Source organism: Aotus nancymaae, unplaced genomic scaffold (genome assembly GCF_030222135.1).
Source record: "Aotus nancymaae isolate 86718 unplaced genomic scaffold, 86718_ANA_hifiasm-v0.15.2.pri h1tg000036l, whole genome shotgun sequence".
Lineage (NCBI taxonomy): Eukaryota > Metazoa > Chordata > Mammalia > Primates > Aotidae > Aotus > Aotus nancymaae.
The window spans coordinates 4,457,843-4,485,683 of NW_026988450.1; the positions used below are offsets into that span (position 1 = coordinate 4,457,843).

Here is a 27,841-nt window from a genome sequence, read left to right on the forward strand (position 1 = left end):
TAACAGCCAGGTTTATCCCAGAAAGGACCAGAACGTTCTACCTTGATCGCAAGTTAGATAATCCAAGAATGAAGGCGGGAAAGAAAAGCTAAGTTTCTGGAACTGATTTGGTAATAAGTGATTTAAGATCCAGTAAATACTGAAGTACTTCCAACAATGTCAAATAAAGTGATATCTAAAGGTATGATGCATTCTTAAAAAGCAGTTAAATTAAAAGAAATAGATGCAATGAACCTTTTCTCATGTATGAAAATACTCCAAAACTAACACAGCTTGATTGGAGGATAATCTAGAGAGTGGGGGAAAAGAAAGAAATTGTTTATTTTATAATTATAAATTGATTTTTAAGTTGCATTAAATTGTCAAAAAGCTATCTGAAGAAATAATCAAATCTGACCTTTTTTCCAAACTCTAAAGCACTCTTATTCCTAAAATAAATGCAAAAATGTGTCTTACGTTTATTGTTAAAGATTTGTCTTCCACCCATGTCAACAACTTTGCTTTGCCTCCTTTCCCCGGCTAGGTGCTCCAGTAGGAACCTGTCGAGCTCTTTGTAGGTGTTATGGAAAACGCAGCCTCGCTCAGCCTGCAGAGCAATTGCCTGCTCCAGCAAACTTAAGTTCCCCTTGGCCTTTTCCAGGTCTTTAGACTCCTCCGTCATTGCCGCCAGGCTCTCGCTATCTTCCTCCCCAGCGTCCGGGAATGAGGGCCGGGCATTGCCATCCAGGGCTTCCGCGTGAGCATTCTGTGCGTCTTTCCTTTCTGTTTCAGAATCACACCTGTTCTCACAAGGGATAAACTTGTCACCTTCAGTTTTTATTTCAGGAACTTCCAACAGGTCTTTTTTGTGATCTGTTAAAATATACTTTGGGGCCCCAGGTGGTTTGGTTTCTTCTGAGAAGTTGGAGCCACTGTCCCAGCCGTTTTCTGCACTTTCAGAGTTACTTTCGTTGTCATCAGAGGAGCAGAATGGTGGCTGAGAGTCCTCGATCTTGTCTCTTCCATCATCAGAATGAATCAGGAAGCATTCTTCTGCTTCATCACTCTCTGCTCTTAAAGACTGGATGCCACTGTCATTTAAGTTTTCACTTATGGTCTGAACGGATACGTTTTTTTCAAATTTCCCCAAGTGCATTAAAGACTTGACCACAAGCTCCTGATAACAAGAGTATCTGTCTTCCTTCCTACTGGAGTTTTCTTGTGCAGTTGAAAGAAGACTTTCATCCATAGATTTTATCACTATTTCCTCTATGGAAAAAGAAAACCAATATTTGAAGAGCAAGAAAAAAATATTTTAGGAAAATTGCACCGAGTTATATGTATATAAACATATGTATTCATATGCATATGTATACACACATACATATACACACACAGTATGTGTAATATGTCATCTCTATTAATTTTATAAACATTGGTGAGAGAAACACATATCCTCTTAAGAGAAAACTTAGACCTTAATATTCTGAGAATTGTGTCAAAAGAAATGAGCTATTATAATTTCCAACATGTTAAGAGCTAAGAGCGTCTGGAGTACTGACCAAGACAAGAAGTAGATACTTAATGATAATAGTGTTTGCTGAATGTGAAATTGTTGCTGCTGTACTTCTTATATTCCCAACTCTTTGCCAACCAGAAGAAAATCAAATACATATAACAGTACACACTGTAAGGGCAATATTAATCAGCTTCTCTGTCAGCATGGCAATGCATTTTCAAAGCCATTTGGTTTATGTTCTCTTCTCTCTAGTCATTCTCAGACATGCTTTCAGATTTCATAGAATGTTAGCTAAGATGCAAAATACATCTTCCTGAGACTTTCAAGACTTCCTGTTTACCTTTGTAATTGTCAGCCTAAAATTCCATATTGAAGGAAACACAAACAGGAAGATTAGCATGATCAAATCATATCTTAAATAGTAACGCATTTTCTGGTCCATGACTTGCTGCATTTGTGTAACGAGAAAATGAGACAAGGTGGGGCTGTTGGAGGGTGCTGGACGATAGGTAACCAGCTGTTCTCAGTACCAGGCTGCTTTGGGTCCAGAATGTGGAGGTATCCCATGAGGAGCCCCCTGCCCCGTGCCTGTCTGTCCAGGACAGTCCCTGGGGTGCCTGCTGTCCCAAGCAACCATTGTTGTCATGTCACCCCCTTTAGCTCTGGGAGTGGCCAGGTTGGGGTGACGGAGTGTATAGATGACAATCAGCCTACCCAAGCCCGTCCCAGTGCAAGACACAGCAAGTGAGGGTGCGGAATCATAGGAGACTCCGGCCCAGGCCCAGGCACGTGGGGTGTGCCCAGCACACACCAGGCTGTGAAGTGCCTGCGACAGCCCCCAGACATCCAAAAAATAGGAGGACTGTTTCTGTGCCTCAAAGGCAGGGTGGGGGGATGGGAGGCACCCGATAATAAGCCCCATTAAAAACTGGTAAATACACCAAGAGCAGTGCATTCTGCGCTAATAAACATCTTTGGAGGGAAGAAAAGCACAGCCATCCGGTGTGAGTGCTCACGGAGAGGGTGTCTGTGCGGAAGACAATGTGTCTTTTTGGTCTCATTTAATTTTTTATAAACATTGTCTCCGACAAGGACACTCAGAAATACATCTCCATCATCTTCCTTTCTGGTAATTATCTCCCTAAATCAACACTGGACTGCCAGGATCAAGTAAATATTGCCATAGTAACTAAAAGCATTTTTGGATGAAGGGAAGAATTCAGTCACAACACTAGCCCCTGTAAATAATGCTGATTATAGGGTGCAGGCTTTTGTTGGGATCTATTCAACACAAACTGAAAAATTTAACATTTTAGTTCCTAGAAAAGAGGCTGGATAAACAGGCACATAATATTTGATAGGATGGCCCATCCTCTCCTGAATTCATATCGGAGGAACTCCAGGTTTAAATAATATATTAAACACAGTCTAAAATGCAAATGAAGTTTTTCTCAATATCACAGTTGGCTATTAAGAGAAAGTGTAAAGGGTTATGATAATTTTAAAGTATTATGAACTACAGAAAACAAATAAAAAGCATTTTCAGTGAATATGCTCAATTCATTGAACTATTCTCTCACTGCACTTAACTACCCACATGTGTACGATAATGATTTATAGACATTATACCTAATTATGCATATTTGGGCTGTGTTAGAGTGCTAACAAAAGCTCTAGAAAGCAACAATTACCTCTGTTGCTTAGCTACATAGTTTAAAATATTCCTATTAAGTGCAGATCACCAGAGAGGCGGGAGTGACAAAAACGCACATGTGCACGACAATGCGTTTCACTGTGCTGCTGCCAACCGCTCGCATTTTGGGTCATTTCCAGTTTACATAATTGTTTGGTTCAACTGTTTGTTATATGCTAAAAGAAAATATTTATTAATTATTCCTCGGAAAAAGAGGAGCCCCACCGACAGAGGTGCCTACGTGCACAGCACGTGCGGGTTCCTAGGGATGTTCTGCAAATCTGTAAACCAACTTTCCACATCCTCCCCCTCCCAGGCTTTCGCTGGAGCCATGAGAAAAAAAGTTGAGTCTGCTTTGGAAGCTGAGAGATCTGTGATGGGGCGCTTGTTCCCCCAGCTTTGTGATGGGCTGCCTGCATTTTCTCAGGCTGCGTGTGTCTATTTTCCTTGGGGGCCTGGTGATTTATTTAGTGCCTCTGCCACTGAACCAACATCAAGAGCCCTGTCGTTAGCATCAGGTGGACTCAGGCTTGAGTTCCGATCATCCTGGCGCCCTTTCTTGCGAACTCAGTGGGGCTGCGTCACCCGCCTGAGCTTGGCGCCACCATTGACGCATTGAGGAGAACAGTTATCACCCTGTGTACCCTGTAGGGGCCACACGGGAGTAGCCAACAGGTATCCAGTCAAGGGTGGCTTTCTTGTCCCTGCCCCAGGTATTATTTTAGAAGGCAGTCACGGCCTGGGTTGTATGCAACCTTATCATAAATAAGATCGGCTTGTTTTTTACCTAGGATAGTTACTAACACTGACCCCCAAGGGTCCCACTATGGAGAAGACTCAACTCAGTTCATCCCCACTCCCAGCACACTATGCCATGTTCACCAGCTGCCTTTGGAAACTGGGAGTGAGCGCACAATGTGCAATGTGGAGGGAGAAATCTCTAGGGGGTTGAGGTGGTGGGGCTGGCCTGGACTGCCTGCTGCATGACCTTGGACAGGCCCTTGGTTGCCAGAGACTGGGTCCTCATCTTCAAAACAAGGAAGATCCAGTGATCTGATGACTGGATTAGATCTGTCCAAGGATCCCTCTTAGGACAACAAACTGTTTGTTTCTGGCCTGGTGTTCAGCTGTGTATTTCATTTAATTGTCACAATAAGCACAAGAAAGGCACTTGGGACTCCAGCGCACACAAGGGAAACTGCAGTTCTATGGAGGGCGGGGCTTGCTTGAGACCACATGGCCAGCCAGGGCACATCACTCCAGGTCCCACAACCACAGAGGCTGTATGTCTTGGTCGGTGTTTTGGAAACACAGCGGACCTTAGGAGAAATGGCTAAGAACACGAGTAGCTCATGATTTTCCCAAGTTTGAATATTTTCGAGCATGAATTTATATGAAGATACTAAAATGCAATTGTCAGCTGACTTTCAATGAGAAGAATGATGATGCTGAAATTATAAATATAATAAACAACACAACAAAATAGAAACTAACAAGTGAATCAACCTCAACTTTCTTAACAGCAAAACTCTAATAGGTCAGAAAATTTCTAGGGTCAGCTCTTGGCGGGGCATAACCAGAGGGTTACAGCCAGAGAGCAGACTGTTCACTGGTCCAGGACTTTCTCCATCCTGAGCACATTTACAGTGTGGGGAGGGTACGGGGGCTGGAGCTGGGATGCTTTTCTAGAGCGAAAAGTAAATGCTTCTGCCTGATACATACAAGTTCATGGTTATTTATTTACTTTAAACCAGGACCTCCACTTGGAGTTTTCTGATAATCCTACAGATAGATACTAATGAATCCTGGCAGAGATGCTGGCTGTTCTGCGATGATACAACTTTAAAACATCCTCTGAAAGTCACAACATATTTTGAGTTTGTCTCTTTTGGTAACTGGATTTTACTATAATTGGATTTCAGTTCTGTTTCTGTAACTAGCTAGGTTCCTTTTATAGGTAAATTGGTTTTCCAGGCCTCTTGAATATGTACATTTTACTGGGAATAAAAGCCTTGGAAAAATGAATTCATCTTCCAAAGTTCTGAAAGCAGAGTGGTTTACCCCTTATTTGCTATCTGTTGAAAGATAATGTATGTTAAAAGTGTTCTTCCAGCCCTTAAAACTTCTATGACTGTGACGGATTTCCCCATGAGTTTGTGGTTATGCTGCTGGGGACCCCACACCTGGGCTTGGTTCGTCTTCCTTCCAGCGACTCTCATTCTCCCTGCCTGTGTCAGGAAAGCCCATCTTATTGCTCTTCCTCCTTTCTGGTAGTACTTGCAAGCTCATCTCCCAAGGAAGGAAGAGGTAACTGCATGGCTTGTCCATGTTTTCATCTATCCCCTTAACAGGGACCTGGATCGTTTTGAAAGACAGCAGCTTGAGGATATGGATGAAGTTTTGCCATAAAACGGAATAAAACTTTGCAGCATTGAAGCTCCTGACCTCAGTCTCTTCCTGAGCACCAGCCCTTCTCTCACCATCTGAGCTTCCCAGTTGCGGATGATATAATTGGGCACATACCTGGCCAAGTAAATACCCTGGGGTACCCAGAGTAAATGAGAGACTAGATGAAAAGCCCTATGCTGGCTTAGGCACTAACTCAGCTCTCTTTCCTCCTAGGAGGGTGTGGGGCAACTTGTTCAGTGGGCTGAAGGCAACTTAGAATCTTTGTTCTTTTGACCAGGCATGGGTCCTGCCATTACCGGAAATTGTGACTTCATGATTTGACATTGTAGGAAATTTGCCTAGTCTGGAGTCTGAAGGTAGTCATTGCGTGAGGACAACTGAATTACAGAGCATGGTTAGCTGGGAAATAATTATTTTGCTTGTCCTTCCTATTGCTTCCTAATTATCTTCCTTCTAACACCTATAAGATGCATTACCTTCAGCGTCAAATCTCTTTAGTCCCCAATGATTTCATCTGTACAACTGTGCCCATAATCACACACACACTGATGGCATTATGTGGACTAAATGATATCATTTATGTGTCTGGAATATATTAAGAACTCAAAACCAATGGTCACCCCTGTTGTAATTTTAGCATATTCATTATTATTATTATTAGTGGTTCTAATATGAAGTATAAAAATAGTTAACCTATTTTTGTGAACCTGCAAATAGATGCCCATCAGTGCTTGTAACTGTACGTTTAACTGGAGTACATCTGGACAACATATTCACTTGGTTAATATTAAACATGTACAGTTATCAACAAACTACAATAGAAGGTGGCAAGTCAGCGACCAGATGTAGTCAGTCTTCATAGCACTTCCAAGAACACGCTGATGCAAAAGCACACACGTTTTCTTAAATACCTGACTAATTAATGCCAGCTAGAGGCATTATACTGCAAGTCTAACCACAAATGATTCAAAGACTTTCCCTAATACTAGATTCAACCTGCAAATTTTCATGAATCAACAAGTAAAACTGAGCCAGGAGCAGTGGCTCACATTTGTAATCCCAGCACTTTGGCAGGCTGAGGCAGGCGATCACTTCAGGTTACCAGTTCGAGACCAGCCTAGCTAACATAGTGAAACTCTGTCTCTACCAAAAATACAAAAATTAACTGGATGTGGCTGTTATCCCAGCTACTCAGGTGGCTGAGGCAGGAGAATCCCTGAACCCGGGAGGCAAAGGTTGCAGTGAGCCGAGATCACAGCATTGCACGCCAGCCTGGGCGGCAGAATGAGACTTCATCTCAAAAAACAAAACAAAACAAAACAAACAAACAAAAAACAAACAAATAAAAATGATCAGTTCAAGGAAACAAAAAAAGTCAAGTGTAATTATAATTTACAGATGGGCTATGAGGCTTTAAATCACATGATAAATGCAGCAAAGCCAAATAATTTACTTAAACACCTTCAAATTAGAATACAACTTTGTTTTAACCGCAGAATTGCCAACTCTACTTCAAAGCCAATATTACTGGATCCAGGATGATTTTGACCTGAGATCTGTGCTCACTCATAAATATGCTTTGAACTCTTTTCTATTAATTCTTATTGCTAACCATAATTTTATATATCATAAAAATTAATTACATAAGAATCTCATTGCCTTTTTTTTGCATAATTAGCACTTTTTCTTAAGTAACAAAGTATTTTGATTCCTTTAAAATTCACATTCAGAAAAAAAATTAGATTTAGTAGAATATACACCTAGTTTCATTTTCTACTAAGTCAAGGTTCAGATCTTAATTGTTTTCTATAATTTTTCAGATTTTTTGCATGTCCCTCAGCTTCGACCTCATTGCAGAAAGTGATCAATGATATTCCGATTCATAGTGGCACGTGACTACCAGGAACTAAAGTGAATAACACTCAGTGGGGAGAAAAGAAATCCTAAAGTTTTGAAACAGTAAACACATTTCACTTAGCACACAAAGGGTGTTTGATGAATACGTGAAGAAGTGAATCAATGAACTAAAATGTGTACCTAAAAGGAAACTTAAATCATTTATTTTTGAAATAATGGGCACAGTGATATCTTTTCTATAATATATCATTTTCCTTCAGTCTCCTTCTGAAGAAGACTCTAATCTGCCGACTTCAGGTGACTTCCGTAGTCGATTGCTATAAGCATTTATTCAAAAAAATATTAAAAATATTAAGGTCACAGACCACTTGCATTGGTTTATGTTGGTTTGGAGTAAATACCATACATGTTGATTAAAAAATTTAAAAAAATGTTTTAGCTGTAATATATTACATATATTATAATCATTAATTAACATTATACATAACTTGGTCATTGCAAAGGTGTCTTAAAGCTTAAATACACCCTTGAATTTAAAAAATTCTTTCAAAAATTCTCCCTGTTAGGGAGGCTCCTCAACTCTAAGACTTAGTATCTTGTATTTTCTTCAAAAAAGGTGTAGTCCAGTCCTCTGGTTTTGAAAATGGATAGGGCAAGGACTCTGTTTCTTCTCTATGGACCCTCCACAGTTACTGATTTAAAATGAGTCCTCAATAAATGAACGTCAAGTAAAATAAATGCTTGATTTTGCTTCCAAATCTGAATACGCTCTTACAATCATACAAGCCACATGCTCTACGTGAATGAGGACAGAGTCCCTAGAGCCAGGGAGCAGGTCGAGTTTGGGCTGTCCTCCATGCTACCTGCGGTAGAGTGATCGTGTGTTTCCAACGGGCCGTCGTCCTCCGTCCTGTCGCCACGGTCTTCTTGGCAGTCCGCGTTTGGGCTGTAGTGTCGGGGCTTCATTAGCAGGGATTTTCTTTTGTTGACTGGGACCCCCAAAGCCTGATCTTCAGCTCTCCTCTTCTTTGCCATGGAGCAATCATAGGCAACACTGCAGTGATTGAGACAAATCAAGAATATGGTAAACGAGCATTTACTGTTGTTTGGCATTTGACTTTCATGCAGTCTAACCTAAAGCCCTTGGAAACTTGGGACTAGAGGGTTAGGGTTAGTCACCAGCACTAACAAAAACGTCCCGTCTGTGGAATCCATTGAACTGTGTGGATTCTATTTGACTGCCTATCAGAAGAGTTTTTTTTTTTTCTAAATCATCCTTAATCCTGAGTAAGCATATGTTAATCTGTGCTTTGCTTCGCACTACACTAAATACTCAGGGAGGGATGAAACAAGATTTGCACTGGTTTGCTAATCCTAAGAAACAGCTAATGTGAAAAACATACCGCCACATAAAAAAAAATTTGTCCAGTATGGATAAATCACAAGATTTCTCAAATAGTTGTTTCCTACTGAAACTGCTTATCTCTGCCACAGTTGTGGCTCAAACTTGAAATGTCACACATCTTGGGTTTTGACTTGAAAGGAAGGCACACAGAGCAAGGGGCTAGCTATGAGAGCCTCCTGTCTGCTCATCTCCAGTCATCAAACACACAAAAAGTGAAAAGATGCTACGTGGCATTCTGCCTCCTGATTCTCACTCACTTGGCACACAGAACAAATAAAAGGAGGAGAAATAAGACTGGATTTCACAAAAATGGACAACAGTTTATCCTCACTCCTGTTCTCATATGGTTTTATTTGGAAATGCTCCTGAGGGTGGCCCTTTCAAAATAGATTTCCTACATATAGCTCATTCAGAATTAATGCAGATCACTCTATGTGTGAAGTTAAGACAAACATTCTCTTGGCAAGATCCATGAAAATCAGAGGGTTTAGCCAACTGCGAGTCTATGAGAGATATTTATTAAATGTACTTTGAAGAAAAATGTGGAGCTTTACATGAAAAGATCCAGAGGAGAGAATCCTAGATTCAGAATAAAAACATAAGACTTACTCCATCTCTAAAAGATGACTAAACCCTCAGGAATATTACCTAAATAAAGAAAGGCCTTAAACCGTTATTTTACAAACATCAGCACAGAAGATGGTGGCCTATTCATGAAAATGACTCAGTTATAGTCACACAGGAACTCTTGGCTTTAGAAGAGTAGATTCAAAAACTTCCAAGGGGGAAAAAGCATCATTTCTTCTAAGAAAGAAACAAAAAGATTCTGGAAGAAGATGTGATTCAAGAGCTGAAAATGTCTTTAAGAAGATTTAAAAGTATAGAATTAAAAATCACCTTGATGAATAAAAGAAGAATGAAGTTTCTAAATCAAGCAATGTGCTTTCACAAAACCTCTCTGATGAGCCCAAATTTAAAGGGACCATGTACAGAATATGGAGCAAAATAGAATATAACCAGATGACTGTGAGAGCACACACCACCGTGATAAGAAGACTGGGCAGAAAGTGAGGACCTACATGGACTGCCTCTGCTCGTTTGTCATGGAAAAGGCACGTCTACACAGTAGATTATGATGTAGTGAGAGCCAGCACAGAGAAGCAGAAACACCCTTATGCTTGCCTTCTTTGTCAAAGGAGACTGGCTTCCAGGGGCTCAAAGAGGAGGCAGAAGACACAGATCAAACGGGCATAGGGTTCCTAGAGAAACTCTACAAACCTCTTGAAACTCTTGAAGAGAGTTAAACAGGTTCCCTAAAGTAAAGTACCCTAAGTCAAATGCATTTCCACCAAAAAAATCCTTGCAAAATATAAAACTAAGACCACTAAGCCATTATCATAAGCCAAGATTTGTAGCAAGTGGGAGAGACTCCTATGTCGCTCAGATATTAAAGCAGGGAAAAGAAGTGGATTCTAAAAATCACAGTCATTTAAGCATAACATTGGTATTGGGGAAAAGGCTAACAAGGGGCATTAAAGTGAAAATGTTTCAGGATCCTGATTTCAATCCTTTTGCGTAAATACCCAGAAGTGGGGCTGCTGGATCACATGGTAGTTGTATTTTTGAGCAACATTCACCCAGCTTTCTATGTTCATTACATTTCTATGTTCATTGCAACTATTCCCGATAGCCAAGATGTGGAAACCACCTAAATGTCCATGAATAAATGATAAATTAATATGTGGTGCATGCATACGATGAAATACTCTTCATACTTTAAAGAGGAGGAAATATTGTAATATGCAACAACACAGATGAAGTTTGAGGATGTTATTCTCAGGGAAATAAGCCAGACAAATGAAAGACAAACAGTGAGTGAGTGCACTATAAGTATCTACAATAGTCAGAATTATAAAATCAGAGTGGGATGGTGGTTACCAGGGATTGAGGGAGGGGGAAACGAGAGTTACTAATCAACGGGCATGAAGTTTCAGTCAAGCCAGATGAATTAGCTCTAGAGTCTGCTATTCAACACTGAACCTACAGTCAACACTAGTGTACAGCACACTCAAAAATGAGATCTCATGCTGCATGTTCTTACATGAGGAGATCATCTGTTGGCATCAGGAAGCATTGATCAAAGAGACCTCGAATGATGGGGATGGTTAATAAAAGATTAGTCATCAAAAAAAAGTCATTTCTTTCTTTGACGGCTGGGGCGATGAATGGGCCTGAACTCACACTACCATTGAGAGCCTTACAAACTGTGTGTTGTTAATATCGTCTTCCAAATTTACTTATACAAACAAGTAACATTTTCAGAATCGCGTTAACTGCTAATAGTGAGACCGATATTTGAATCCAAGTCTGTAAGTCCCCAAAGCTCTCGCCCTCTGCTCCATTTTACCACACCAGGACATAGATGTGGGTAATTTCTGTATGCATCCGACAGCTGGTTAAAGTAGAACCTGGATGAAATAGCAATCTCTCAAACTAGAAGAAAGGTTCTGGGCACAGGACCCTGCCCAGTGATTTGAGTGAGGATATACACAACAGTCATTCAATCTGAAGAAGATACTGAGTTACAGCAATGAGAAACACCTAGGAAAATATAACTAAGATGCTCCCAAAACTTCCATAGCCTGGGACAGGAGCATGAACCTAATGAGATGGCAGTAGATGGCCATAAAAATCAAGTTCAATATTTGAGTCCAAATAATAACTGTGTCAGTATAGAATAAAGAAGATATGTAAGGTTTTTGTCACAACTACAAGTATAGCTTATAATAAACTACTGTATTTGATAATAAGAGTATGTGAAATTACTTAAGTAACACTAGCTGTGTAATCTGCAACAGATAATTAAATTTCTGGAACATCAAATTCTTCATCTACCAAATGGGATAATAACTTCTATATCCACAGGTTTTGTGGATAAAAGAGATAACATCTGTGCTAGTAGTGACAAAAATAGGTAAAGATGGAACTGTCCTGGCTCCCAGCTCAGGGCTTTCTGGATTCCATCAACACTAGCTAATGCTGTCACTTTGCAGCCTCACAAGCTTTCTCCCTGGCACGCTACAGAGATTTACGCATGCATGTATGTCCATAACTGCATTCTACTTTTTAACATATTATTTATATTTACATAAATTGCATTATATTTACACATAACATTTGCTTTAAGTCTCACATTCTGTGCATTTCTCCATTGGAAAATACCCACGGCCCAGGCAGCATTTGGAGCTAAAATGAAAGGCTTTATAATAAATATTACCCTTTGTGTGTGCATGGAAAATGGTCCCTTTTCCTAGTTTTCCCTGAGGGCACACTATTTTGGCTTTATTGTGACACTTCACTGTGACACTGCAATGAGGGAAAGCCATGCTTTACATGTCACTGAGAGAAATGCCACAAAATGCTAACATATCTTCTCAAGGTTGCCAGAAATCATTTCCACTGGGCTGTGTTTTCCCATCTGTGGAGCTCTGAAATGTTAAGGAAATAAATGAGCTCTATTATCTATATTTTTCTAGTAGATGAGAAAGAAAGAGAAAAAATACACTCAGCCCTGCATTTATTGTTCTATTCAATCAAACTATTGCTTTAAACATCCAACATCCCCCAGGGAACTTTATCAATGCAGAAAATATCTTTCAACTCCATACTTTTCAGGTTTTGATTGTATTAAAATATATTTAAAAGATCTATATTTTTTACCTGAAACTTTTTGATTACATATTTGAGAAATGCTTCTATTTAGAAACTTGAATTCTCACTTGAAATGGCATTTCCTTTGATGACAACAGTTGACTGAAATTTTATTTGAAAAATCGTGGAAACAAACTATCATTAGATAACACTGGTGACCAATTCTGTGCTGGAAGTATGTTTAGAAGTCAAATGTGTTGACCTTTCAGGTTTCAGAGGAGATATGTTAGGAAACTGTGAGTTCCCCAAATCAAGAGTTTTCAACTTGTCTACTATTGTAATAGATTCTCAATGCAGTTTTCAGAAGATATGTAACATATTTGTAAAATGTAGGTTCAGCAATAGATACATTCTGTGCACACATCCCAAAAAGAATAAAATACAAAAATAAACAGAGATTGTGAGCCTCTGAGTCCAAGGAAAACACTTACATGCTCCAACATTTTCATGGAGAATTCATAACAGGTATTCCTACTGATTTCTTCTAATCAGACAGAACACCACAGATTCATTGAAAGGGGCCAAGTAGTATGAATCTGAATTAATACTAAGAAGATCGACAGAAAAAAAAAACAAAGATAGGATGATTGAAAAATAAAAAATTAGACTATTATTATTTGCAGAAACATGATTGTGTTTGAGAGAAATCCAAAAAAATCTACAGGTGCAATTTAAAAATAAGTAAATTTGGTGAGTTTACTGTTCAAAAATTAATTGTACTTCTACAAACCAGCCACACACAATTAAAAAATAAAAATTAAAAAAATTTACAATAGCATAGAAATATGAAATACCTAGGAATAAATCTAACAGATGCACAAAACCCATACGCAATAAAGAACATGGTAAGAAACTAATGAAGACCTAAATAAATAGAGAGATGTAACGTGCTCATGGATGAAAAGACTCAGTATAGCAATTTCAACTCTCCCCTTACTTATCCATTAGATTCAGTGCAATTCCTACCAGTGTCTCCAGGGGATATTTCTTAGACGTTAACAAGCTAATTCTACAATTTCTATGGGAATGAAACGAATAAAGAAGAGCAAAGACAACGTTGGCAAAGAACAATAAAGTTGGAAGACTTACAATCTTGGATGTGAAACTTTATTATAAAACTGTGGTGGTTGAGATGAGGTATTATTGGTGCAAATATATATAAAAAAAAAAACCAGACCACTGGAACAGCACAGATATTCCATTTATCAGGTCCAGAAATTGACCCACACATATACGGTAAATTGATGACAAAGGCATCATTGGGCAAAGGGCTCTTTCTTCAGTGAATGGTGCTCAATCGATTGTATATTTATCTGAAAAAAAAGATGCCTCTACTTGTACTTCACAGTATATATGATAAACAACTCCAGAAGGATTGGGTATTTGTACTGTAAAATAATAAAACTTCTAGAAGAAGACGTGAGATAATAGCTTCAAAATGTGGGATAATATCTTCATGACCTGGGGATAAGCAGAAATTTCTCAAGCAGTTTACAAACAATGCTAATTTAAAGGAAAACACTGACAAATCAGAGCAAATTAAAATGAAAAACTTATTTGTCAGAGGTTGCCAACCAGTAAGGGGAGCCTCCTATTAATATCCTATTTCTCCATCCATTTACGCAAGCATTGTCGGGTTGTGAAGAGCCATGAGCCCTGCCTCTTGATATGCACGCTCTTCTATATGTATGTCATGCTGTACGGTTTTCCAAAGACTATGAAGAGAGAAAAAGCAAGCCAAAGAGCGGGAGAAGGTATTTGAAGTACCTACATAAAAAATAACTTCTATACAGAATATATAAAGAATTCTTCCAAGTAAATAAGAAAAGACAGCTTGCCAATTTTAAAACTAGGCAAAGTACATGGGCAGTCACTTCACAAAAGAACTTTTGGCTGATGCACAAATGCAAACGTGCTCAGATTCTTTCATCTCCAGGGAAGTGCAAACACCTACGCTTAGGTACTGTTCATGCCAACTGGGATGGCTAAAATGAAAAACCGACAAACCCCAAATGTCGGTAAGGAGCTCAGGCAACTGGAACACTCACTGCTAGCAAAGGTAAATCTGCATGGCTGCTTTGGAAACTTCTCAGCAGTATCTACTGAAGGTGAATAGATGTCTACCCATGGCCCAGAAACTCCATTCCTAAGTGCACACCTGAAAGAGCCATGTCCATATATGCACAAAAAGGCATGTTCAATAATATTCACAGCAGTGGTCTCTCCCAAACTGGAAACATTGCATATTCCTTTGACTGCAGAATGAATAAGAGATAGTGGAGTATTCATGCCCCTGAATACACTAACCATGAGGAAAAGGCAACTGTTGCTACAAATAATGCTGACGAACTCCATACACATACGGTTGAGGCAAAGAATCTAGGCAATGAAAGTGCATACATAACATCCAAAACCAGCACAATTAATTGATGGGGGCAGAGTCAGGGTGATTACTTTTGTGAGGGTCACGGCTGGGGGAGGTATGAAAGAGATGGCTGGGATGCTAATAAAGTCCAGTTCCTTGTTCTGGTGGTGGTTTCATGGGTATGTTCATCTAGTGAAAACTCATAAAGCTATACATACATAAGTCGTGCATTTTTCTGGGTATGTGTTATACTTCAATAAAGTGTTACTTTAAAAAAAGAGCCTTAGCAGGTGCATTTGCAGCCTGGTATAATGTACCACCAATGGGAGCTGCAAATTTATTTGATTGCCAAAAGTATTTACAGACTCAAAGTCAAAGGTCCTGACTTTAATTGTAGGTTCTAAACCCAGGCGAGCCAATGATAACAGTTGAGATTTAGTGAGTTACAGTGTGCCCGGGAGTGTTCTAAATGATATACACGTATCAGTCCACCAAATTCTTGTAATAATATCCTGAGGTTGCTGCTATTATATCTCTAAAGCTCAGAGAGGTTGATATGTCAAATATAAAGCAGCTATTAATGAAAGAGATTTGAACCCAGGCAGTCTGGACCTAAATTATATCTATAATTATGTAATACTAGCCTTAAAATTATCCATATCATACTACTCAATGATTTAATGAGCAGACTTGCTCCAGTGAGTGAACATAGCCACTGACGGAAGAACATAAAAAGCTTTCCAAATTATGGTCTTACTTTGTAGAGACTAATTGCTGGACTTCATTTGGCTTAGAATTATAGTCCTCAACTTTTTCTTATAGGATAATATCAAATTTCCTTTATGCTGATGAGCCCCATACACATATGGTTGAGTCAAAGAATCTAGGCAATGAAAGTGCATACATGACATCCAAAACCAGCACAATTAATCCACGAGGGTGGAGTCAGGGATGACCACTGTTTTGAGATACTGATGGAGAAAATTTTCCTTGACCTAGGAAAGAACAGGCATTTTTCATTTATAAATATAAGATGAGGCATGATTAAGGAGAGGTGATTCTTTTTGTTTTTTGGTTGAGAGTTTGCCTTGCAGCTGTTCTCAATGGTCTCCATGTGTACATTTGGCCTAATTACCCAAATACATAAATTACTTAAAAAATCATGTCTGTGCTAATTTGCATTTCCATACCACATTTCTAAAACAAATGCAATCTATACTTAAAATAATGGTTATTAATTAATGCCGCTGATTTTTAATCCCTTTTGTATACATCTAGGTAAAACAAAACTCAACAATTACTCAGCAAAATCAATGTATATGGACAGTGCTGTATTTCCAGTTTACATACCTTTGGAAATATTCGCTTATTCAATAAACATGTAATAAGTGCTAAATAAATATTTATTTAGCAATATCCTAAGTTTTAAGGATATAGCATTGAAGAAAATTGAAAAAAAGTCTCTCTTCCTAGAGTTTTATTAAGAGGAAAGGAGATAGAAAATCGTTAAATTAAGTAAAATACATAGTATGCTTGAAGACGTTCGCTTTGGAAAAAAATACAGCAGAAGTCCTTGCCTATGCCTATGTCCTGAATGATTTTGCTTTAAAAAAAATACAGCAGAAAAGGGAAGAGGAAATATATGCTAACAGAGGATCAGAGTTTTAGACCGGGTGGTCAGGAAAAGTGCCATCAAGAAGACTGAATTTTAGTAAAGATCTGAAGGAGGTGAGGTAAGGGAGAAAATGCAGAAACAGTGGGGCACAGGATTTGAGGCAGCAGAAACAGCAGGTGCAAATGTCCTGAGACAGCATTGTGCATGGCACATTTGAAGGCAAACATGGAGGCTTAGGCACAGGGAGGGAGGAGGAATAATAGGACATGAGGTCAGAGAAATAATGGATTCAGATTGAGCTGAGAACTACAGATCATTTTAGGAACTCTGACTTAGTGAGATTTGAAGACGTCGTAGAGTTTTGACAGAGTGACAGGGGCTGATTTGTATTTTAGGAGAACTGTTCTGGCTTCCATGTTAAGAACAGGTTGTAGATAGGTTAGAAACGAGAATGGTCAGGGGTTATGGCAATAAACCAGACGAGAGACATAAATGATTTGGACTGTGGCTATACTAGCAGTGGCGGTGAGAACTGGTGAGATTCTGAAGATACTTGCAAGAGAAAGCAAATGGAATTATGAGAGATCAGATGAGCAACATAAAAGAGAGTGAAGGATCAAGGATGCCCACAAGGTTTTTTTTTAAGAACTGGAATCATGTAATTACCATCGCTGAGATGGGTAAGACTTGCAGAAGCAAGATTCGCAAGGGTTGGAGATTGGGAATTCGGACTGGAGCATGTTAAACTTGAAATGCATACTGCGTATGGTGACAGGATCTGGACCTTTCAGTTGACACACTAAAAAATATTAAATCCTGAGAGTGCCCTGGACCCTCTGAGCCATACAATTAGTCCCCTTCTCCCTGCATCACACTGGAGATGATGAATACATGCTTCCATCTCCCCTCCTTGCCCCCTGAACAATAACCAAATTCAACACACCACATCTGGCTTTCTAAGAGTGGGAAGGGCACCCGGGGCAAAGGGAGCTGCAGGATCCAGCTCATACGTATGGCAGGAGCTAGAGGGGTACAGACAGGCTGGATCCTGAAGGTGCTGGATCCAAGGTGTGGAAGATTAACTTGGATAAAAGAACGTTGATGTGTAAGCCATCTCCTATGCTGGATTGGCTTCTGAAAGCCTAGACAAACAATGGCCCACACTAATCAGCAATTCCAGAACTGCCCTTGCAAAGGATAAAGAAGGGATCAAAAGATTCTAATAAGTGGACATCCTAGGATAGGTGCCTTGCACAGGTCAGGAAACCCATCCCAGTAAAAATCCAGGATCCTTGGCCTTTAGTCTCTGTGCCTGAGGCAGTTGTTAAACTCAGAACCCAACGATTGAAAGAGATGGGTTTTGTCCTCTCAAGGATGTTCCCAACGGTGATGCTCTCCATAGTCTCTTTTCTTAAGGACCTGTGGTCATTTATTTAGAGAACAATTACTCTGGGGAAAAAAGGCTGCACGAGCATGCAAGGACTGTTGCACTCACTGTCCGAGTTGACACCTAGGGTCCGAAGCTTCATCATGGCCCTTTGATAGAGTGGGAGGATATGGCGGCAGATCACAAATGGAGCCCTGTCCCACTGGGTTTCCTGGCTTCACAGACCTTTCTCATAGGTGTACCACTGGTCTCTGCATGTATAATTGGTGCAGATACATATGGGTTTCTTGGCTGGTTTTGTAAGAGCTAATAAAGTGAGATCCACAAGTGAAATCCTCTAAAACTTCTCCCGTCCTGTTACCAGAGAGTAGACTTCAACATTATATTCTGGATGGAATGGCAAACATTAGTACAGGTTGAGTATCTCAAATCCAGTGATCCAAAATGCTCCAAAATTTGAATTTTGGGGGCATTGACATGATGCCACACATGGAAAATTCCACACCTGACCTCATGTGACAGATTCACGCAAAACACACTGTCAAACCTTTGTTTCATGCACAAAATTTTTTAAAAATATTGCATGAAATTAACTTCAGCCCATGTGTGAAACATGTAGATAAAACATAAATAAATTTCCTGTGCAGACTTGGGTCCCAACCCCAAGGTATCTCATATATATGCAAATATTACACATTCTGAAAAATCCAAAATCAAATACACTTCTATGTCCCAAGCCTTTCAGATAAGAGAGATTCAAGCTGTACCACACTTAAAACTTATAGGATGCATGGCTGATGGTCTTTATCATTTTTTTTTCCATTTAATTAACCAGTGTGTACCCTATAAGACTGTTTCTGGAGGCTGGCAGTGGACTGCCGTCAAGTCAAACAAGTGCTGATTCCAACTGCAGCTGTTGCGCCAAAATATGAGATCTTTGCTTTAGTGGATTAACACAGATGCAAATGCACGTTCTGCAGTCCCTGACATGGTAAGTGTGTTCTTTCCCATCTCTGTCTGGAAGCGGAACCAAGAGTTGTTAGCATTCTGATGATGAGAAGAGTACAGAGCTGTGATCTTGCTGAGGGCCGTGCTAACTGTCGTCCTTCGTCAGGATATAGTCTGAAGGGACCCGGATAATCTGGATAACCCACACACCATCCCATTAGTAAATTTTGTTGATGATACCATGCAATGAGAACAGGGAAGCAAGAAGTGGCAAGTATTTTGGAGGCTTTGAGAAGACATCTGTGTTTGAGAGATGGAAGATTAAGTCGAACAAAGATTCAGGGCACACTGTTACCATTGAAGCGCTTAGGGGCTCAGTGGTCTGGGACATTCTGGCATGTGCCCACTTATAACAAAGGACCAATTATTACATTTCACTTCCCACCACTGGGAAGGAAACATAGTGCCATAATGCTGTTTAAGGTTCTGAGGATAGCATATTCCACACTTGGGACTACTGCTCTGAATAACACATTGGGAGACAAGGCCAGCTTTGGCTGCACAGCAAGTCCAGGCTGCAGTGTGGGAAGCCCTGTTGCTTGGACCATACAACCGGGTAAAGCCAATGGTTTGATTAGGGGTATCTGTGGTCGGAAAAGATGCTGATGGAATTCATGGTGAGGTCTAATAGACAAATCACAATGCAGGCCTACAGGGGACTGGAGCAAGGTGATGTCACGTGCAGCAGAGAATTATGCACTGCTATGAAAACTGCCCCAGTAGAGACAAAGTCCTTGACCATGATGTCAGAGCCGACCATCGTGAACTGGATCCTGTTAGAGCCATCGAGTCATAATGTCAAGCAGGCCCAGAAACAATCCATCATGAAAAGGAACATCTAAGATTCAGCTGAAGCAAGTCTAGTGGGAACAAGCAACCTCCATGAGCAGGCAGCTCAGACCCATGACATCCACCACAGTGGCGGGAGTACCTCACCCTCAACTACCACATGCAGGGCATGTGCAGGCTTCTGAATGCCAGCTATGAAGAAAAGAGAAGGAGGAGTTAGTTCGTTCATGGGTCCTCTCAGCATCTGAGCGCAGTCTGAAGACAGTTGGCAGATCACAACTTAAGGGTGAGTCTGAAAGGAGCAGAGAGAAGAAATCTTCCCAACAGGCAGAGTTATAGGGCCGGGCACAGGTGTGGCTGGTTCTCCACTTTGTGTGGAGAGAAAAGTGGCTGAGGTAAGAAAATATATGGGCCCGTGGGCAAAGTGAAGAGCTTAGCTAGTTAGGCAGGGACAAGGAGATGAAGGGTTTAACTGGAATATCAGGGAAAAGGAGGTCTGAGGAATAGTCATGTGGGTGAACTTGGGAGACTTGGGGTGAAATGGGAAGGTCTTAACCTTGCATGAGAGCAGTCACTGAAGAGCATTTCCAGAAGAGACATGAATCCACCCACAGGCAGAACGACCTGGCCAGGTGGAGTTGTCTAGTCTGTTTTCAACCTTTCCAGGGCTGGCCCAGTAGGGTCATTGATGGAGTAGCATTGGTGGCGGGCATTGAACAGGCCCAGCAACACAGGCTCTCACTAAGACTGATTTAGCTATGCCCATAGCCCAATGTCCGATCTGCCTCCAAAAGAAATCAATGCTGACAGTGAATCCTCCCAATGTGGCCCCATTCCTGCATTCCTGGAAGAAACCAACCAACCACCGGACCCTTCCACTGTAGAAGGGGCAGTAACGGAACTTGACTGGATCTGACACGAATTCTGGGCATGAATTTGCCTTCTCTGCCTTCAGAGCCTCAGCCAGGACCACTGTCTACCAGACACCATGCAGAGTGTCTGCTCTACCAACAGGAAATCCCCCATGCATCTCCCCGGACCAAGGAACCCACTTAGGAAAATAACTGTGGGACTATAATCACAAGATTCACTGATACTATCACACCACACAGCCCAGAAATTGCTAGTCTGTTGGAGGAGGGAAATGGCCTCGTGGAGGCATAGCTGAGAGGCTAGCTTGGAGGTGACACCTGCCAGGATGAGTGTCTTCCTGGGAGGTATCATGCCCAATAAAAAAATCATTAGAGAATGCTGTGTCTTCAACAGTTTGAATACAAGGATCCAAGAACAAAAAAGGTACAGTTAGGAGGAGCTTGGTTTGCCATAATTCCTGGTGACCTACTTAATGCATTTGTACATTTATTACCCCAAATCTAGGTCCTGAGGGTCTGAGGATCTTGGTTCCCAAAGCAAGAATGCTTCCACTGGAGTACACAGCAAGAGTCCTATTCAACTTTGAGCTCAAACCCCTTCTCAGTCATTTGGGTTCTTGTGCTGAGAGACAGCAGGAAAGGACAGCAGTCGCCATCCTGGCAGGAGTCACCAGCCCTGGTCACTGGAAGTTGTAGGGCTGGGGGCTTATGACATATTGGGACAGGATATATAGAGAGAGCCCAAGCGACCCACTGGAGTATCTCTTTACTGTTTCTGGCCCAAACTTGTCAGCGAATCAACAGGTTAGAAGCCAGAGAATATGAAGCTCATGGTGACCAAGGTCTCAAAGGATCTGAGTCATGCAACCAAGTAAACTGTCTAGATCGGCAGAGGAACTTGGTAAGGATGAAGGGACTGGGTAGAAGTATGGGTGGATAATGAACTTAATATACAAAGCAAGTATAAAAGGATTCAAGCCGGAAAGGTGCAGATGTGAGTGGATACCGTGGCGTGCACTCCCCGCCTCCTCAGGACTAAGGTACGCATCTTCCCAACCAGCTGAAAGTGTGGGGAGCTGACGGGTCTTAGCTGAATTCACTTCTGAAAACTGCCCTCAACCAAAGAGCCATTTAACCCAAAGCCGCATCTCCCTGGGATCGCCCATATTCACCCCAGCCTCAAGGCAGGACTGACTCTGAAGCGCAGTCCAGCACCAGAGCTCTCGGCAGAGCTGGCTAAGGCTTCCATTGCACTTGCACTGCAATTCAACGTCTCCCTGCTCAGACCCACTTCCCTCACATCTGACAGGTACTGCTCCCCGGCAGGCTGGGCTGCAAGATACGCAAACAATCTGCACATGGCTAACTGGATTGCAGTTTTATGAAATCAGGAGACAGAACCCTGGGGAAAAGTTCCAGTCTTGTGCATTCATCCGAAATAGGCCTTGTGATTCCTAAGAGAGTTAATGGGCCACTGTAAATGACAAATTCACTTTTACCCAGCAAGGACTGTGGAGCTATTCCTCATCTGCAAGGATAATCCCTAAACTTCATGAGCCAACTCTCTCAGCTATGTCTTAGAAACTTTGTGAACACACTCATGTTTACAGAGCTACAGTGTGTCCAATAGTAACCCTATAATTGAAGGCTTCTTCTATTACTCATGTCATAAATTGAGCAACTAATAATTTGTTGCTATTTATCGATGATTGGTTTGCTGTCGTGGAACACTGATTCCATTGGCAGGGTTATCTGATAATATCAGGTTTATAAAAGGTGAGAATTTTTTTCCGTAAGGCCAGAGCTAATAGATGCTTTTTTCTCACTTAGTTGGGATTAAGTTTTATGAATGACAAATTAATTGCATATCATCTACCACACATTTTTTTTCATAAAATAACCAAGCCATTAAAAGACACAATTTAATAATAGTAAGAGGAGTAACAGGAAATTTCCCCCCACTACTGAGGATGTGTTTTTGCAAGATAGCCAAAGAAGAAACAGGAAGTAAGTCAGCAGAAGCCGGTGAGCCATGTAACCCTAACTGGTCCACACAAAGATTGCCTGAATGACCCCGACATCATGAACTGATCGGTTCCAAACTCTACTCTTCAAGAACATGAACAATCATATAGTTTTAAAGATAATTTAATCCTCACGTGGACTAAAGTTTTCTGTTTTTGTTTTTGTTTTTTGGGACGGAGTTTCGCTCTTGTTACCCAGGCTGGAGTGAAATGGCGCGATCTCAGCTCACCGCAACCTCCGCCTCCTGGGTTCAGGCAATTCTTCTGCCTCGGCCTCCTGAGTAGCTGGGATTACAGGCATGCGCCACTATGCCCAGCTAACTGTTTGTATTTTTAGTAGAGACGGGGTTTCACCATGTTGACCCGGATGGTCTCGATCTCTTGACCTGTGATCCACCTGCCTCGGCCTCCCAAAGTGCTGGGATTACAGGCGTGAGCCACTGCGCCCGGCGGACCAAAGTTTTTAAGGAAACAACTGTTTGATCATTGGCTAAAACACAAAATGATACACCAAAATTTGAAATACCATCATTTAATCTACATAAATGTCTTTCAATTTATACTCAAAGATAATGTGTCTCTTTTCTGGTTTTTTTTTTTTTTTTTTTTTTTTTTGAGACGAGTCGTGCTCTGTCGCCAGGCTGGAGTGCAGTGGCACAATCTTGGCTCACTGCAACCTCCGTCTCCGGGGTTCAAGCAATTCTCCTGCCTCAGCCTCCCAAGTAGCTGGGACCACAGGCGCATGCCACCACGCCTAGCTAATTTTTGTATTTTTAGTAAAAACAGGGTTTTATCATGGCCGATCTCTTGACCTCGTGATCCGCCCTCCTTGGCCTCCCAAAGTGCTGGGATTACAGGTGTGAGACACCACACCTGGCCAAAGACGATGTGTCTTAGTTAAATCATTTGAGCACTCCCAAACCCCTTTTAAGTGCCTAGACATTAACTGAGCAGTTCAGCTACTGCACAGCCATGGATTAGCTATAAATATAGAAACAGGATCTGACTTCTTCAGAAACATACTATGATGGATCATAGGGATGTACCTGAAAGAATAGCAGTTGAATATTATAAGATAAAATCAGAAAATTGAAGATAGTAAGAGATGAACATTATGTGGATTTTAGAATCGAGATACTGAAAGAATTCACATACAATGAGAGAGTTATTCCTATTTTTCTTTGCTAGTATATTTGGCTTCATTAAAGCCCACACTGTTATTTTAATTTGTGTAATACTTCAAATTACTTTGAGGATATAATGTAATAAAATATATGTGTTTTTATATTTATTTTGTCAAACAGCATTATAAAATGTAAAGTATCAGCAAAAATTAAACATAAATTATCTTATTTTGATCATAAAAATAAAAATAAAATTCACATAGTTTATGAATATTTGCCTTACCGAAATCATCACTATATTTGAGGAAGGAATATTTAAAATAATCTTAAAAAAAATTAAAAGAAGATTATTGCCACATCTTAGTGAATCTTGGATAAGTACTGGCTTTTATTATAGACTGTATCTCCTAAAAAATATTGGATGTGGCTGAGTAACAGGAGCACCTTAATCATCTAAGGTTATCATATTCCAGTTAAATGAATTTATAGAATTGAATTCAAAGAGCCTCAACTTTACCTTAACTAACTTGGTGAATAATCTAAATTCTCTTCTTTTGCTTGAAGTTTGTATTCCTAACCAAAAAATAAAGTAAAACAAAAACACTGTGAAATACCACAATAATGGGGGATAAAAATACTGTGCTTTATTTGTATATATCATTTTAGCATGTGATCAGACCACATACATTCCACTTCTTTTATATTCACAAATATCTAGTTTTAGAAGAAAATAAAATATTCCCTCCTTTAGTTTTCCATCTAATTTGAAATAGCAATCACGTTACCAATCAGAAATTTTATTAGCAGAATATGCTTGCAAAAAATGATTAATTAAAAACAAAAAAATGACTTGGGCGCTGCTGAGGCACAGAAGTAGAGGTTTGGGGTCAGGGGTAGGGCTGGGAGGTGCCCTTGCCTCTCCCTTCATTCCTCCCACCAGCCTAGGCTGTGTCTACAAGGCTGCTCCTGGGTCAGTGGAGGAATCCACCATGCCAACAGTTTTTCCCTGGGAAAAAGTTTGGTAAGCCCCAAACCTTAGCCTTAAAAGAAAAAGAAACCTAAATACAAGTATCTTTATATTCTTTTCAAATCGTTCCATGAATGATGCAGAAGCTTCATTCACCCCACCAAGTAATCCACATCCCCTTTTTTGATTTGGCGAATGCCTGCATTTGTCCTGTGAGGACTGATGTCCCGTGTCTCTTCTCCCTGACTTCACACAGTAGTCCCCGCCTTGTCCATGATTTCATTTTCCATGGTTTCAGTTGACTGTAGTCAACCGAAGTCTGGCAATAGATGAGTATAGTACAACAAGGTATTTTGAGAGACAGACCTCATTCGCATAACTTTTATTGCAGCATGTTTTTATAACTGTTTTATTTTATTAGTAGTTATGTTGTTAATGTCTTTCTATGCCTGAGTTATAAATTAAACTTTATCACAGGTATGTATGCATAGGAGAAAGCATAGTGTATATAGGGTTTGGTACTATCTGAGGTTTCAGGCAGCCATTAACCCTCGAGGAGAAGGGAGCTGACTGCCACTCGTGCATAGCAGGGCCTCCTGGAGGTCAGGGCTATTTGCTATGCATCTTGTAGGCACTGTGTAAACACTTCTTGCAGTTTGAGAAGAAATGGAACCCTTGCATGCATGCTTCCAAGAAAAGGAGAAACAGTTAACTTTGTCATAAAAGTTGGAGTTCAAAGTAAATTGCAGTTTATAAACAAAATAAGAATTTTACCTTTTAATTGAGGTCGTTGAATAGAATGCGGAACCAGGAGCCAGGTCCTAGCAAAATCCATTTCAAAATTCTATTTCGGCTCTCAATTTTGAATGGGGACATTGGAACATAGTAAGTGACTGTGATTGTAAAATACTTAGAAAAACGTCTGCTACAAAGTTACTCTTGAATAAAAATAACAAAGGCAATTAATATTTTATTCATGTACCTAAACTCAAGTTCATGTCAATTATACAGACAACTCGGGGTGTGTGTGGGAGGTTATTGTGGACAACCTAAAAAAATTATCTCTGTCACACTTCATGTCCACATCCATCAAATACTAAGTTCCTATTTCTGTTTGTGATGCAGGCACAGCCTTACTAATGAAAACGATCTCATTTATTCACAAAGTAAACATCATTAGCTGATGATGGGGTTTGGAGCTTCTTTGTTACTCTGGGTCAGTCACCCCCAGAAGCACTCAAACCAGGGCTACATATGTAAAATTGAGTTAATTTAGGAGGGCTTTAAGCGAAGACCAGGAAACATAAAGGTCTAATTAGTACGGTAATGAATAAAGTACAGATGTCCTTCTGTTCTCTAACATGAACATTTAGAGTGGAACTCTGAAGAAGGAAAGATAAAATGAAAAGAAGGAACAGTGAGAAAGAGGGGGTAAGATGGAAGGAAACCGAAGGAACAAGGGCAGGGAGGCCAGAAAGAAGGAAGGGAACTAAGTGTGTGTGTGCCACGGTTACATAGTCAAAGGCTAGCAGAAACACAGACACACAACCCACAGAAAGACAGCCTACAGGGCCGACACAAGAAAAGAAAGTAGAGACCCACAGAGGGAAAACACAGCAAAATAAAACAAGCACAAACACACACACACAGACAGAACTTCTTCAGTAATATGAGCAATAAAGTAATTTTCTGGCTTTTTAAGTTACTAAGACAAAAGGCGTTTTAAAGACCACGTGGCTGTTTTATAACTACTATCATACATGTCAATTTCACTTCCTGACATTTACCTGAATACAGAGGTTTGGCCCATAAATCTAGGCTCCTTTTTTAGCTTTTCTACACACAAAAAAAGCTAGAAACCTACAGATATACACAGGTCTTTACTAAATATGAATACGAATTGTTCAATATTTGAAATGCTTCAGTGTATCCTTCTCCACTTCACTGGAACATTGCATGAATCACTTAACAGAACTCCCTAACATACTGGAGTAATATTTAAAAGGAGGACCATGTGTTACAGTAGTCATGTGCATACTGAGTTAGCAGGGATTACCTACTTTGATATATTATTGTAATTGTGTGTATATAAATGTATGTGTAATATCTCTATGTGTGAGTGTGTATATGTGTATATATGTACACACACAAATCTGTGAAATGTTTCCGCAGCCAAGTATCCTATTGAATTACAAATAACTTGAAACAGAAATAACCTGATAAAGAAGCACTCAGCTGAAAATGAAGCCTGCAAGCTCCACATATCACTTCCTGTAGCTCTAACCCCTCCCACATGCACCTCTGCCTTCCTCCACATGCAACAACAGAGCTACTGATGAACAACACTTCCCCAGGCCCACCTCCTTCCAGTCCCACTGAGGAGCTGTGAGCACCTGGAAGTCAGATAGGATTAGCCCCAACACTATTTCTGCCATGACCTCATTGGTACTCATGGGTTCACTGATGTTTCAGATTCACCAGTGGAGGTGGAAGTGGCCATTTTGCCAGTGCTTACATCCTAGTTTAAGATTCCATCACATAACCTTTTTTTTTTAACATTTCATATTCTCATTCAGATTACTATAAAACTGCTCTTTCTGAAGAATGCCAAAGCCACCCATAACACAATTCTGAGCCAGGGTCTGTTCATCTAGACAAGGTGGACAGTAACACCCACCTCCTGGTAGTAAAGATCAAGCAAGACAAAGCATTTAAAGATGTCTGCACAGTTTCTGAGACACATGCCTCACTTCAGGGCATGGAAGGGCTCAGGATGCTCAGTTTACCATTTGGCCCTCATGTTGACTGGCTGGACTTCTGGAAGCTATCCTGCAAATGTAAATCATTACTGTATAGGGCTGTTCCATTGGTACACAGGGATTGTGGGATGAAAAATCTGTCTGCAGCCTTGGTCTGCTGTGTTGCCAAGAAAATTGCCCTGCATCTGTTATAAATATAGAAATAAACAGAACATCAAAGCTTTATTCATGAGGGCACAAAATTATAAAAATTGAAGACATTTGGATCTTGAATGATAAGCTTTCTTTTGATATATGATTTTCTGTTGCTTTTAAAATATGGGGATATCTTGTTAAACGTAGACGAGTAGAAGTCAGT

General features: G+C 40.4%; 1 protein-coding gene and 1 long non-coding RNA gene across 9 annotated transcripts in view; one reads left to right on the top strand and one right to left on the bottom strand.

The window, feature by feature from the left end:
• ST18 (ST18 C2H2C-type zinc finger transcription factor) overlaps positions 1-27,841 on the bottom strand; it is a 148,108-nt gene that overhangs the window by 59,803 nt on the left and 60,464 nt on the right. For 7 of the 8 annotated variants that reach the window (XM_021672901.2, XM_021672898.2, XM_064384177.1 and 4 more), the window contains 2 exons: positions 8,321-8,511; positions 457-1,248 (listed from right to left, as the gene is read on the bottom strand). In XM_021672901.2, the coding sequence (XP_021528576.2) occupies positions 457-1,248; positions 8,321-8,511 (983 nt within the window). Of the gene's footprint in view, positions 1-456; positions 1,249-8,320; positions 8,512-27,841 lie in introns of those variants that run through there. The other variant, XM_064384178.1, reaches the window with a different exon arrangement.
• On the top strand, positions 22,564-27,702 carry LOC105710551 (uncharacterized). The gene is made up of 2 exons (XR_001105814.3): positions 22,564-22,634; positions 27,301-27,702. It is a non-coding gene; the product is annotated as an uncharacterized LOC105710551 (long non-coding RNA).